The 14,568-nt window shown below is 40.9% G+C and overlaps 1 protein-coding gene across 6 annotated transcripts in view; it reads left to right on the top strand.

Moving 5' to 3' along the window:
- Nucleotides 1–14,333, top strand: part of KYAT3 (kynurenine aminotransferase 3) — a 38,235-nt gene extending 23,902 nt beyond the window's left edge. For 5 of the 6 annotated variants that reach the window (XM_075833255.1, XM_075833250.1, XM_075833251.1 and 2 more), the window contains 6 exons: nt 3,955–4,031; nt 5,889–5,978; nt 7,708–7,894; nt 10,651–10,724; nt 11,245–11,331; nt 14,021–14,333. In XM_075833255.1, the coding sequence (XP_075689370.1) occupies nt 3,955–4,031; nt 5,889–5,978; nt 7,708–7,894; nt 10,651–10,724; nt 11,245–11,331; nt 14,021–14,074 (569 nt within the window). In that variant the 3' untranslated portion in view covers nt 14,075–14,333. The remainder of the gene's footprint in view (nt 1–3,954; nt 4,032–5,888; nt 5,979–7,707; nt 7,895–10,650; nt 10,725–11,244; nt 11,332–14,020) is intronic. The other variant, XM_075833256.1, reaches the window with a different exon arrangement.
- Nucleotides 14,334–14,568: the final 235 nt, after the last annotated feature.

Raw genomic sequence — 14,568 nt, forward strand, 5'->3', positions numbered from 1 at the left:
AAAAAAATACTGGGGCAGATTTAGAATTACTGTTTTAAATGTAGACATCTTAAAACTAGACCAGGCAGAAAAGAAAGCAAATTTATCACAGGGGCTCACGCTGTATGATAAATCTGGTGCATCATTCTAGACCTCTTAGACACGTTAGTCTAACGTTACTCAACCACCTGGTTTATTTACTATAGACCATTTTTTGGGCCAAAGTTTTTGCCGAATTGGTCTCATTTAAGCCGGCCCACTTTTCTCTAGGCCACACCCTTTTTTCCATCTAAGCCATGTCCCCTTTTTTTAGCGAGGTGCAAAAAGCATCCAAAACTCCTTTTTATAAATGGCATGCGCCGTTTTTTTTTTTTACTCTATTTGAAACAGAATTCTGGCACACTGTGAATAGTAAATCTGCCCCACTTTCCAGATCTGCCCAGCTTCTTTATTTTGAGACTTTGTGAATAAAATTGCCTTATTCTGTATCTAAGGGAGATTCACTCATTGTCGCTGTGTGTGTATATCTAGTGCTGCTGTGTTAGGAGATAACGGAGTACAGCCATCAGCGCTGCATAACATTATTTTCACAGACACACACATTGTTTTTGTGCCTCAGTAAAAATGTGTACATTGATCTGTCAATACACAGGACTGTATAACCGGACCTACAGTTTCAGACTAGATCTGTCAATCACACTGCAGTCCCGCCCATATTGAGCTGCTAAGCAGTGTAAATTGTAGCAACAATGTATCAGTGGCCAGTGCAGAATTTTTTAATACCTTTCTTTATCATTATGGTATACCTTTTAAAGGCTATGTAAACCTTTGAGAGGCAATTTTCTTTTTGAATATAAAGGTTTTTTTAGTGTTATCAGTGCAACTTTCTAAATAGTTTTTATTAAAAATTCGTTTTTAGTTTTTGGGATACAGCTGATCTGTTTTCTCTATACAGAGCAACTGTATCGTTTGCTATGACCTGAATCCGTCAGTCCTGCGGACCATCAGTCACGCAGGACCCACCTCTAATCTACCACATCTAAGTTATACATTTAGATGTAAAAGATTACAGGTGAATCAAACCTGTTACTGAACCCGTCTGTTCAAAGTTTTATATAGCCTTTAATATGTTTGTTAAAATATTGAACTGAAGAATCCCGTTAATACTTTTTCAAATGATTGCAAAATACTTTAGGAGGATTACAAACCAAGAGTAGGGTTACAAGGTGCTGGATTATATACAATGCTCAGACCCTAAGGCTACCCTGGCCAAATACGGCTTGCCTCCAGATCCTTTTTTTTGCTTGGTAGCTTTCCAGGTAATCCTCCAGCATGGGACTGTTTCTCTGGCGTGGCAGATGTTTGAGATTTCCAGACCATTAGTGGCCAGGTTTTCCTCCAACTAACTCTTAGGCTGGATTCACACGAGCGTTGCGCATCTCAGACGTGAAAACAGCAGTTTTTTCACGTCCGGGGTGCAACTGTGCTCTGCGCTGCGGTACGCGAGTTCACGCATCCCCCATAGATTAGAGTCTATGGAGGGATGCATGAAGCATGAAAAAATAGGACATGTCCTATTTTCTCACGGACCTTTCACTCGGTCCGTTGAAGTGACGGCCGTTGTTTCAACGGCCGACACATGGACGTTTAACACGTTCGTGTAAGCAGGCCTTAAAAGAGGGTTAGCATTTCCTGAAAATGTTTTTCTAATAATGGGTCATTAAAAAGTTATGCCACTTACTCATATACTTTCCATTTAAATTTTGCCCCATGAAGAGATGCAGAATACTCACTCTGTATGTAAAGAGTACGGCTGTAGGACAATCATGTGATTTATTCACTTCAATAGAAGGCTGTAATACTGTGAATCACTTCCTTTGCTGCTCATACTGCAATTCACAATGTGAGCAGTAAAGGAAATGTAGGGGAAGTGGCGCTCATACGAGCACTGCGGCCACTTCAAAACAGCTGATCGGCAGAGGTGTCGCGAGTTGGACCCTGACTGATGAGATATTGATGGCCTATCCTGAGGATAGGCTATCAATATCTTAGGACTGGAAAACCCCTTTAAAGTTTGTACATGCGTTAAAGTATCTTCGTTCTTGTGGGTAGACCTGTGTGCAGATCCTGAGGCTATGGACCATGTGTGGTTTTGATATATATGATTGTGGTAAGTGGGCACATACAATTTGTCTCATTCTAGCAGTATTGCATTGTAAAGTTACATAAGTATTGTTTAATGCATCCATGTACACCTATGTGCTTACGCAACTTTTTGTGTGCGCATATACACTACCGTTCAAAAGTTTGGGGTCACCCAGACAATTTTGTGTTTTCCATGAAAACTCACACTTATATTTATCAAATGAGTTGCAAAATGACTAGAAAATATAGTCAAGACATTTCCAAGGTTATAAATGATTTTTATTTCAAATAATAATTTTCTCCAAACTTTGCTTTCGTCAAAGAATGCTCCATTTGCAGCAATTACAGCATTGCAGACCTTTGGCATTCTAGCTGTTAATTTGCTGAGGTAATCGGGAGAAATTTCACCCCATGCTTCCAGAAGCCCCTCCCACAAGTTGGATTGGCTTGATGGGCACTTCTTGCGTACCATACGGTCAAGCTGCTCCCACAACAGCTCTATGGGGTTGAGATCTGGTGACTGCGCTGGCCACTCCATTACAGATAGAATACCAGCTGCCTGCTTCTTCCCTAAATAGTTCTTGCATAATTTGGAGGTCTGCTTTGGGTCATTGTCCTGTTGTAGGATGAAATTGGCTCCAATCAAGCGCTGCCCACAGGGTATGGCATGGCGTTGCAAAATGGAGTGATAGCCTTCCTTATTGAAAATCCCTTTTACCTTGTACAAATCTCCCACTTTACCAGCACCAAAGCAACCCCAGACCATCACATTACCTCCACCATGCTTGACAGATGGAGTCAGGCACTCTTCCAGCATCTTTTCAGTTGTTCTGCGTCTCACAAATGTTCTTCTGTGTGATCGAAACACCTCAAACTTCGATTCGTCTGTCCATAACACTTTTTTCCAATCTTCCTCTGTCCAATGTCTGTGTGCTTTTGCCCATATTAATCTTTTCCTTTAATTAGCCAGTCTCAGATATGGCTTTTTCTTTGCCACTCTGCTCTGAAGGCCGGCATACCGGAGTCGCCTCTTCACTGTAGACGTTGATACTGGCGTTTTGCGGGTACTATTTAATGAAGCTGCCAGTTGAGGACCTGTGAGGCGTCTATTTCTCAAACTAGAGACTCTAATGTACTTGTCTTGTTGCTCAGTTGTGCAGCGGGGCCTCCCACTTCTCTTTCTACTCTGGTTAGAGCCTGTTTGTGCTGTCCTCTGAAGGGAGTAGTACACACCGTTGTAGGAAATCTTCAGTTTCTTGGCAATTTCTCGCATGGAATAGCCTTCATTTCTAAGAACAAGAATAGACTGTCGAGTTTCACATGAAAGCTCTCGTTTTCTAGCCATTTTGAGAGTTTAATCAAACCCACAAATGTAATGCTCCAGATTCTCAACTAGCTCACAGGAAGGTCCATTTTATAGCTCCTCTAAACAGCAAAACTGTTCACAGCGGTGCTAACATAATTGCACAAGGGTTTTCAAGTGTTTTCTAGTCATCCATTAGCCTTCTAACACAGTTAGCAAACACAATGTACCATTAGAACACTGGAGTGATGGTTGCTGGAAATGGGCCTCTATGCACCTATGTAGATATTGCACTAAAAACCAGACGTTTGCAGCTAGAATAGTCATTTAGCACATTAACAATGTATAGAGTGTATTTCTGATTAATTTAATGTTATCTTCATTGAAAAAAAACTGTGCTTTTCTTGCAAAAATAAGGAAATTTCTAAGTGACCGTAAACTTTTGAACAGTAGTGTACGGTTCAGTCGCTTCATGTGTGGATCAATTATTTGATATTCTGTTTAGTGGATTTTTGTATTTTTTTTAGCAATGTTGCCAGGCATGTGGGATAGAACGATAACTATTGGAAGCGCAGGGAAGGCATACAGTGTAACTGGATGGAAGGTAAGCCTTGCAAGGATATATTCATGTTTTTTTTCTTCTTTCTGATACAAAACAATGTTTGAAGCAAAATTTTAAGCAGAATTTTATTTAAAGAGGATCTGTGACTAGTTTAGTAATGCCTGATCTCCTAACTAACCTAATAGGTGCTGTCACACTGATAATGCTAGTGAAAATTAGTTTTTTTCCAAATATGTAAATGATCCTAGTGATAGGTCATCAGTTGTCTTGTTGTAGACCACCCCTGTAAATTGGAGAAAACATTGAGCACTTAAAGGGGTTGTCCAGTTTAGAAAAGCCATTTTATATACCCTATTAGGGACTTCTGACTTAATAGAGTGCGGGCTCCTCTGTTCAGGATCCTCCTCTCTAGGCCAGAGTGAAGAGCTGTTAGTCGCTCTGGAGGACCTGTCCAGTCCTGCAGTACACCGTTAACCCATTGATATGAATGGACACTTTGTAATTTCCCCTGTGGTGGCGCTGTAGGGAAATTAAACACTTATTGCCAGATCTCCCCACTGATTGCAACTCATGGCTGGGGGTTCCAACAGGGGGACACTTTGTAATACATTTTTATCACGGGACCCGTCTAACAAGTATGAATTTTCTAAAGCGGACAACCCCTTTTATGTGGGGTTGTATGGATATAAGGCTTAAAGACTGACAACTATTCCCCCCGACTCCACATGCATGTTTCGTTTGGCCGCGAACGCACGTTTATTTCAATGGGGAGAGAAGAATAAGCTGCTGACAGACTTCTTATTCCTTGCAAGAACAAAGGTTCGGGCATGGTGATGTCCAACATGCCGGATCTTTTTTCCCCTGACATCTACCTTTGGGGGAGTGTCGGGAGATCCCTATGCATAATAGATAGTTGACCAGTCCTGCTAACTTTCGTCTAATATGTATGGGCACCCTAAGAGGAGAGCTTGAGGTACTTTTCTTCTCAACTTCTCAATAGTAATTTGGAGTTCAGGTAGAGGAGGAGGAGATGGATGAAAGATGATGTACTAAATTTTATCTATGTTCAGCATTACACAAAGATCGTATATGAAAGAGGAGTCTGGAAATTTACATAGTTATGAAGGGGGATATAATGCAAGATGCAATCCCACCGTTTGTTTTTTGTTTTTTTTAAATGTAACTATACAAATCTAAACCTTTTTGGGGGAATTTATTAAGACTGGCAATTCATTCGCCAGTCTAAACATACAGAATTTGAGTAAAATGCTCTAATTTATTAAGAGGCGCACGCCTCTCTGGTAGTCTGTGCACCAGAAAGTAGAATCTATACCAACCATAAGCTGATGTAGATGTGCGCAATAATTCACCCCAGCTTCTGGCATAAATTATAGTAAGTTTATCGGGCCATGGCTGGGACTGCTCCTTCCACCAAGATCTGTCCACTTTATAGAAAAGTGGCGAAAATGGCACATAAGTCACCATTTTTACTGCAAATAGCGACTTTCTACGACAGAAAACTGGTGTAGAATAGTTGTTGCCCCCCCCCCGCCCTTTAATAGTACCTTTTAATCTGCTGAACGCTGTATTTTTAAAATCCATTTGGAGTCAGAGGTTGGGATTTTCCCATTCAATCTCAATGTGGTTCAAGATCAGACTTTACCATTGTTGTCTTCTCTCATGTATCTACGACATATCAGATCATTTTGACTGAATATCCACTTTTCAATTTAGGGGTTTTGGTTGGTATTGGAAAGCAGTTATTACGAGTAAAAAATTATATGTGGGGTTGTCTTTTAGAAACGATGAAATTATGTTGCACACACATTTGTGATTCATGTATAGTTACGTTGTGACAATCATAGTGAACATTGAATAATTATGAAATATTTCTCCCAGCTTGGTTGGTCCATTGGCCCTGCACATCTTATCAAACATTTGCAGACAGTCCAGCAGAACTGTATATATACCTGTCCTACTCCATTACAAGTAAGTATTGTATTGTTTTTACAAAGGTGAGACAAAAAGTTTCAAGGCTATGCACACCCCTGATATGCAGTTTGAAACTAGGAGCAGTTTGCAGACTTTTCTCATGTGGGCATGTCCCTCCCAGTAATTAATGCTGGACGTGAGGTCTGTGTCTCTAGAATGGTGGTGCCTTCTCTAACTCTCATATGCAAGCACAGCTTCATTCCTGTACTGATTTCCCCTTGTGCTGACAGACACTGATGCTGAATAAGTGTATGATGTTTCCTCCCACCCACTGCAGATTGTCTTTCATTGCACACTCGCACAGCCAATTTGATTCATGCCCTCCCCCATGTTCTTTCCTCCACCCTGGTTCAGTTCAGCCTGTATGATCTGCTCTCCATGAAGACATCGAAGCTTTCCCCTTCCGCACAATCTGATCTGCCACCTACAGCACAACCTACACCTCCCTTCTGCTATCTCTAAGGCTACATGCACACGACTGTTTGTATTTTGCGGCCTGTAAACAATGGATCCACAAAGCACGAACGGCATACAGATGGCATTTGTGTGCTGTCTGTGGTCTTCACGTCATCAAAGACTTGAATAGTTCAGAGCGAGCCGCAAACACAGACAAGAATAGTACCTGCTGAGTTTTACGACCTGGTCTCACGGCACTCACACGGATCCGTAAACATGGTAGTGTGCATGGGGCCATAGAAATAAACGGGTCAGTGTGCAATCCATTAAAAAAAACGGATAGCACAATGATAAAAACAACGGTCGTGTGCATGTAGCCTAAACCTGGGAAAGCAGAGAGAGGGCCTATACAGCCAGGAGCAGCAAAGACATATATATTTTTTTTAAAGACTATTTAGGAAGTTGCTTAACTTCACCTTCAGAAAGCCAATTAATAAAAAAAAACGTTAAGTTCAAATGTGTCCATAGCCACTGTTATTTTAACCTTTAGTTAATATTGAATTGTAACTGGATTTACTATTAACGAATATTTATCAGTATTGCGCTAGTAAAGTCACTGACTACTAATAGTTGCAAACTGATCTTAATCTTATGTTCTGTAATGCGAGAACAAATTATTGTAACGTAGTAATCAGATTTTAGTGTGTATGTATTGTTGATCCTGTCTCAGTATTGTTTGTCTGCTTTTCTTGAGTATCGGGTGAGGTAAATAACCTTTAAAAAGGGCAATTGCATTAAATTGCCACTGCCATGAGCGTGGCACTACATGCATATATTGTGCATTCATTGTTAGGGTATGTTCACACTGCAGCCTCCGATACGCCTGAAATTACGGAGCTGTTTTCAGGAGAAAACCGCTCCTGAATTTCAGACGTAATGGCATGTGCAGGCGTTTTTCGCTGCGTCCATTACGGACGTAATTGGAGCTGTTTTTCCATGGAGTCAATGGAAAATGGCTCCAATTACGTCTCAAGAAGTGACATGCACTTCTTTGACGCGGGCGTCTTTTTTTTTTTTTTTTTTTTGCATGTAAAAAAAAAAAAATGACCGTCGGCACAGAACATCGTAACCCCATTCAAATGAATGGGCAGATGTTTGCCAACGCTTTGGAGCCGTATTTTCGGACGGAATTCGAGGCTAAAAGGCCCGAATTACGTCCATAAATAGGGTGTGTGAACCCAGCCTTACTTTACAAAATCGTATATACCGAGGGGATTTGTGGCTAAGAGGGTTTCTCCCATAGCTGTCAACATCTTTCTGTTATGTGCAGGAAGCCTTGGCCCATGCTCTGTTCAAGGACTTAAAAAGAATGGATGAGCCAGAATGCTACTTCAATGAGCTACCTCGGGAACTGGAAGTCAAGCGTGACCGAATGGCTTGCTTACTGCAGGAAGCCGGGCTGAAGCCAGTCATTCCAGAAGGGGGATATTTCATGGTTGCTGATGTTTCTGTACTAGGTAATAAATGGTTTCCAGTACATAGAAAATATTCACAGCTTTCACAGACTTCATAGGGAATGGCGAGAAAGCAGAAAACAAAAATGAACTTGCTCTCCCACTTAAGGAATCGCATAACATGCACGCTGCTAACCTTGAATCATTGCCACTGTGAAATGGAGATTCAGGTGTCCTTAAAGGGGTTGTCCACTACTGGACAACTGATGAGCTATCCGGTCAGTACATGATCTGTGGGGGTCAGACACCCTGACCCCACACCTTTTAAGCCGCTCCGACTGCCTCAGAGCACCGGACGTACATGTCGGAAGCAGTTGGCTCCGGCCGTTGAATAGTGGCTGAGATGCAGTACTGCTGCTCTGCTCCTATTCACGTGTGTATAGCAGAGCTGCAGTTCAGCAGCAGGACCCGCACCGATGATATACTGATGACCTATCCTCAACTTCTCTACTAATATCCTGGTGACCAGCTGGTTTTGAATGATTATGTGACTTTATGATATCAAACCTAAAAAAAGATTGATGCTCCGACCAACTAATATATAGAAATTGAAAAATCTTTATTAAAGTATCTGATTAAAAACAGAATTACAAACCGACTCAAAAGGAATCCACAAGCCTAGAGGAAGAATAAAACAACTTGCTGTGTAGCTCACTGAAATGGTAACAATGATATTGAACCCCAAGCATGACCAAGCCTGTGAATAGTTAATAGTATATTGGTGCCAAATGGCATAAGTAAAAGAATATACAGTACAATGATACGAAGTGCATAGATAAATGTAGCAGTCAATCAAATATTGTGCAAATACAAATGGGCATTACATACCCATAATGAATATAGGAGCAACGCACAGGGAGCATCCACCCCAATGCGTGTTTCGGCGCTAACGGGTTTCGCCAGATGAGGGCAGTTGGCACCAAAACGCCATTTGACTCTAATATACTATTCACTATATACAGGCGCAGTGAGTTGTCCTATTCTTCCTCTAGGCTTGTGGATTCCGTTTAAGTCGTAATTCTGTTTTTAATCAGATACTTAAATAAAAAATTTTTTTCGATATATTAGTTTGTCGGAGCATCAATCTTTTTCTAGGTTTGATATATGTATATTGATTTAGTCTTTGATGTTTTTGGTTTGTGACTTTATGGTGATCACGTCTCTAGTCTGCGCAATCCGGCGGTCACCAAGTAAACGGTCCTTTCACTTGCAGAACAATTCGGCTTTAGTGGGCGTCGAGTCGCTAATACTAATGGCAGATGCTCCAGGCACTGACTGAGGATTTCATATGAATTACACAGACCGGTGTCATGGGAAATGTAATATACAAAGCAAATCATAAGTTTTGTGTCATACCATACAGCCCTTCTAACATAAAAACAAAAGCAAACATATTTGCGCCTCCCCCCCCCCCCCCCCCCGCATTTTACTCAAATTGTCTTATCTACTATGCAAGGTATTAACCATTTGTGCCAAATTGCAACATGCATATCTTTTTATAAAAGTGGAGTGCAAAATGGGACTAGAGATAGAGACTTATTTTCTGAAATGCAACTTTTTTTTAAAAAAAGTTTGCATCGTGTATATATTCTAATAGTTCTGCATTTTTGCAATATCTTGGTTATTTGCATACAGCCCATAGAAATTTCTGGAGCTTGGTGCTGCAGACCAAAGCATAGTAGGAGTAAGCCACAAAGATAAGCATCTTTATTATGTCCACTTCTAGAACAGTTGTTTTTTTTGTTTTTGTTTTTAAGTCCACTTTTACACAGCAGTATTTTGCATTATTATTTGGAAATCAAAACCAGGAGTGGAAGCTACACAGAGAAAAAGTATAATGGACATATTCACACTTCATGTCTTGAGCGCTATCTGCGGAAGCCGAATAGAAAGTGAATGGAGCGGTAGCCGCGCATGCAACCACACCAGTCATATAGGGCGTTTAGGGATCGATAGGTGTCAGAGTTTGGATCCCCACCGATCAGACATTTATTACCTATCCTGGGAAAGGGTAGTTAATTATTATGAGAACCCCTTTTACACGGGCCAATAATCGGTCGAATGAGCATTATTACGAATTCATAAACAGGGCAGCGCTTATTCATCAGCTGATCGCATCTTTCATGCGGCCAGAAAATGGTCGCTAGTCAGCAGGACATATCCCCATCTAAACGGGATGTGCTGCCGACAAGATGCAAATGATTGGGACAAACTATTGTAGAAATGATCGATCGTCCCCATTCATTGCGATCAAAGCACCGATCTCTGTGCTTTGTTGATCTGCGCTCGTTTGTTGGCCAGGAAATCTAACTGCGTAAAAGCACCTTTACTGTGGTCCTGCTGCATTTCTTGTTCCTCCAGATTTACTGTTCTAAAGGATTGAGGTGAACTTCCCATAAAACCATTGCATTATGTTCTGCTGCCACCTAGTGGATTTGTTAGGCTTGTACATTATACATTTGGTTCAAATAACGTCATACTAGACACTAAACTTCATTTTCATTGTGTAATATACGGTTAGGTCTCCATGAACTATGAACATTTTTTTGCAAAGTGTCATTGACCAGTAGGTGCAGGGTCAAGACGTCGGCTACAAGTATATAAAAAAAAAAAAATACCGTAGTTTTGTAACTGAAGTTTGAGCTCTAGTGATCAGGGCATTGAAAGGGTCACTATTACTTAACTAGTATGTAAGCACAGGGAAGGGTGAGAATGGTAGTTATATGAAATAAAATTTATTTTTTTCGGATCCGTTCAAGGTGTGGACCTTTCTGATTTGAAGGATGATGAAGCCTACGATTACAGATTTGTAAAGTGGATGATAAAAACAAAGGTGAGCAAAATAGCAGTCACTCATATTGCGGAGTTCACTTTCTTCCGTATGACAGCCAGAATATACACATGTGGTTTTTAGTTTCAGGTTTGCTGAAAACACTTGTTCCACAAATGGCTGGGCTTTATGTAAGCCAAAAATAATGTATGGAAATTCTGCTTAACACGTCTTCTCTAGTATTTGCATTGATCATCTGTCTTACAAATTCCAAGGTTGCAGATGCGTCTCCATTATCCTCTGCCTCCGAAAAGTTATTTCAATTGAGTTGTTAGCTAAACTCCTTCTCGCGGGCCTGCCTCAATCATAAGAGCCGCGGCTGGGCCCCGCAGGTGCTGCCATTTTAGGCAGGCAGTTTGCAACTCTGTTCCAAGTCACTTACTGCAGGTGAAGTAGAAAGTTTCAGTTCCCATTCACTTTGCATTTTCACTAAAATCTTTTATTATAGCTGAAAATTATGCAGTGGGTGTGTATGAGACTGGGATCTTAAGAAGAAAACATTTTCTCTGTATCTCTGTTGTAGAAACTAGCAGCTATTCCAATAACCGCATTTTGTGGACCCGACACTAGGAACCAATTTGAAAAATATATACGATTCTGTTTTATAAAGGTAAGACAACGAATAAATTAAAGTTTACTTAATACCATACTTAAAAATCGAACTATCCGTCAATAGTGAAACTGAAACATTACCAGCCCGTGTTAAACAACCATAAAACATTTGTGGAGACTTTTCAGCCTGTTTTTGTGTAGATTCAAAGGGTAGAAGCGTATATTTCCAAACCTCCTTTTCTTATCCAATTCTGTTATTTTATTTGACTTAGGACTTATTCAGACTAACGTCTAATACATCCGTGCTACGCGCGTGATTTTCACGCGCCTCACACGGACCTATGTTAGTCAATGGGGCCGTTCAGACAGTCCGTGAAACGCAAGACATGTCCTATATTTGGCCGTTTATCACGCACCTATTGAAGTCAATGGGTGCGTGAAAACCGCGCACTGCACACGTACACACTTCTGTGTGCGCCACGCGTGATGCGCACTACAGTAGTCAAAACTATGAATGAAAACAAAAGCACCACGTGCTTTTCTGTTTACAAACATAACAGTGTGTCATAATGATGGCGGCTGCGCGAAAATCACGCAGCCACGCATCATATGCTGATGACACACTGAGCTTTTGCGGATCTTTTGCGCGCGCAAAACACCGCATTTTTTGCGCGCGCAAAACGCACACCCTCGTGTGAATCCGGCCTTAGAGTATGACTTGTCAAAAGTTTTATGAAACGACAGTGACGTCAGAAGTTTTGATCGAGGAGGGTCCTGGTTCTGACTCAAGTCTATGAGGGATCCGTGAAAGCGGCTCCTGCTCGGGTGCAAATCGACCGTGAAAAATGGCTGTTTTTCACAGCTGATTGGACACCCAGTCGTCTAAATAAAGCCTAAAACAAACTAGATGACCTTATACTTAGATTAGAGATTCTGTGCTGTCAGTCCTCAGTCCTTGTTGATCAACTGTATAAGATGACGTGATGTCCATGTGATTGTGACAGCCAATGGGAGCCTGTTGAAAGTCTTTCAGTCGGTCCCAGAATTGAATCTTAGTATATGGTATGTTAAAAACATTCAACAAAGCCCCCTGGACGTGTTTCGCTGAGATGGCGTCATCAGGGGTACAATGAGCTCCGAATCAATTCTGGGGTAGTGGTCTGCAGATGCTTCCCTCTAGTATATACTGTATAATACTACTGCTGTCACCAGGGACTGACCATTACATCTATATGAGTGATAACGTTTCTGGGGTCATGGGTTGTTTTCAGAATATAGGCTACGTGCCTTTTAATAAAGCTTATTTTAATTATTAGGAAATAAGCGAATAGAACCACTCAATACCATCTATTAGTAGTGTTGAAAATTAGGGTTAGTTGCCTTATATGCAAATTGTTTTGTCATAAATTTACCTGTCGCCTACTAGGGAAAATATTTTTGTTTTTCTTTATTTTTTATTTATTAGACCTTTAATAAATTTGGCGCAAATCGCTTCAACTATCGCCTTTTATCGATACGCCAGTGTTAGTAAATGTGGGCTACTACTATTGTTCCTACAGTAATTCGTCACTATGTTGGATGACTGGATAGCAGCAGGTTAGAGTTTCTTTCCAATGTAGCATTGAACTTACTATATACGACTTGATATGACCATGTCAGTGCCATAGCATAAAGTCACCTGTGTAATCTTAGGGCCAGCTCAGTTTTTTGGCGCTGATTTTGTCGTGGGAACCGCATCGGAATCGGTGACAAAAAACATCCAAAACTGCTTACCATTGAAATCGAGGTGTTTTTTACCACATTGGTTTTTAGTAGTCGCTTGCTGGAAAAAAAAGCGGCATGTTCTTTGGAAATCACTGGGAGGCAGAGAGCTTTTTTTTCCGGTGGCGATTTTTTGTCTGCAGCCCTCAATGGCCGTGGGTGAAAAGCGCTGCAGAAACTGCGGCAAGAAAGTAATTTTGAGGCAGATTTTATCTTCCTGCAAATGCCTCCATGTGAACTAGGCCTTAGATTAAAGAACCTTAGAGTATATTCATAGAGGCTAGGCTGGAGGCAGGTGATTGTATGGCACGAAGCTATACCATTACCACAACTAAATGTTTGTTGTAGGAATTTTTGCGACTGAAAAGCCGTACCACGCATCTGAGTGGATTCGGATGAATTGGACAGTTGTGAAAATTTCTGTAACAAATCTTCTGTGTGAGAACATCCTTATTTTTTTCCCTCTCCATGAAAGAAGCAGTTTCAGGAAACAATGCAGCGGCCAAACCTTTATAGGCCTGTTCGATTTAGAACATCAGTTAGGCATCATTCACACGAGTGTGTCCTGATTTTGCGTCCGAAAAAAAACGGCAGTTTTTCATGCATATGACTGTCCGTGCGTCAGTGTAGTTTCCGTGTGGCATGTTTTTTTTCCCCTCTGCATTTCTTTAGCAACTGATGCATGAAACGCAGGCAGCACACAACATCATCCATGTGTTGTCCATTGTTTTCACGCACCCATTGACTTCAATGGGCAACGTGATCTGCAAAAACAGACCAGAATAGGACATGTGGTGAGTTTCACACAACGGACACACACTTCGTGAAAAAACATGGATGTGTAAATAGCCCCATTGAGTTGCATGAGTCAGTGTGCTGTCCGTTATTTAAATGGACAGCACATGAGGTGAAATCTGCTCATGTGAATAAGACCGTACTCTGGTAGAAATTCAATTTAACTTTTTTATTTTTTTTGTTTCTTACAGAAAGATGAAACTTTTGACGCTGCTGAAAAGATCCTGAAAAACTGGAATAAGTGAAGACTGTAAATTTAATATCTAGCTTTATTAATTGTACACCAATGTTCTGATGATACCACGTGTACCATCAGGTAAGGCCTTGTTCACATTACCAATCGTCGAATAATTCCTAAAAGTTGCAAAATATAATACATTTCTGTGACAAATTGTAGTTTTAGTGTGAATGAGGCCTTGCACAGACTTTAATCCCATGTTTTATTTTATCAAAGTTTATTTAATATTGAAAAGAAAAATACTATAAATAAAACAAAATCAAGGAGTACTGTGTTTTTATTCATGCCAACTTGTCAGATATGTTTGCTCCGTGCCAGCATACACCGCTGCTTCTTCCCCTCCTTCTGTTAGCTCGCTCAGTGTATGTCAGAGGATCTCCCGAAATATACCTCCGACGCAGGCTGCGCCATATCCTACTGTAGAGGCATACACTTCACCGATAGGGTAACATTGTAAAAAAAAAAAGTATACTGTGCGGTATGTGTTTTTTCTTCTCTAGA

This window comes from Rhinoderma darwinii, chromosome 7 (assembly GCF_050947455.1).
Source record: "Rhinoderma darwinii isolate aRhiDar2 chromosome 7, aRhiDar2.hap1, whole genome shotgun sequence".
Classification (NCBI taxonomy): domain Eukaryota; kingdom Metazoa; phylum Chordata; class Amphibia; order Anura; family Rhinodermatidae; genus Rhinoderma; species Rhinoderma darwinii.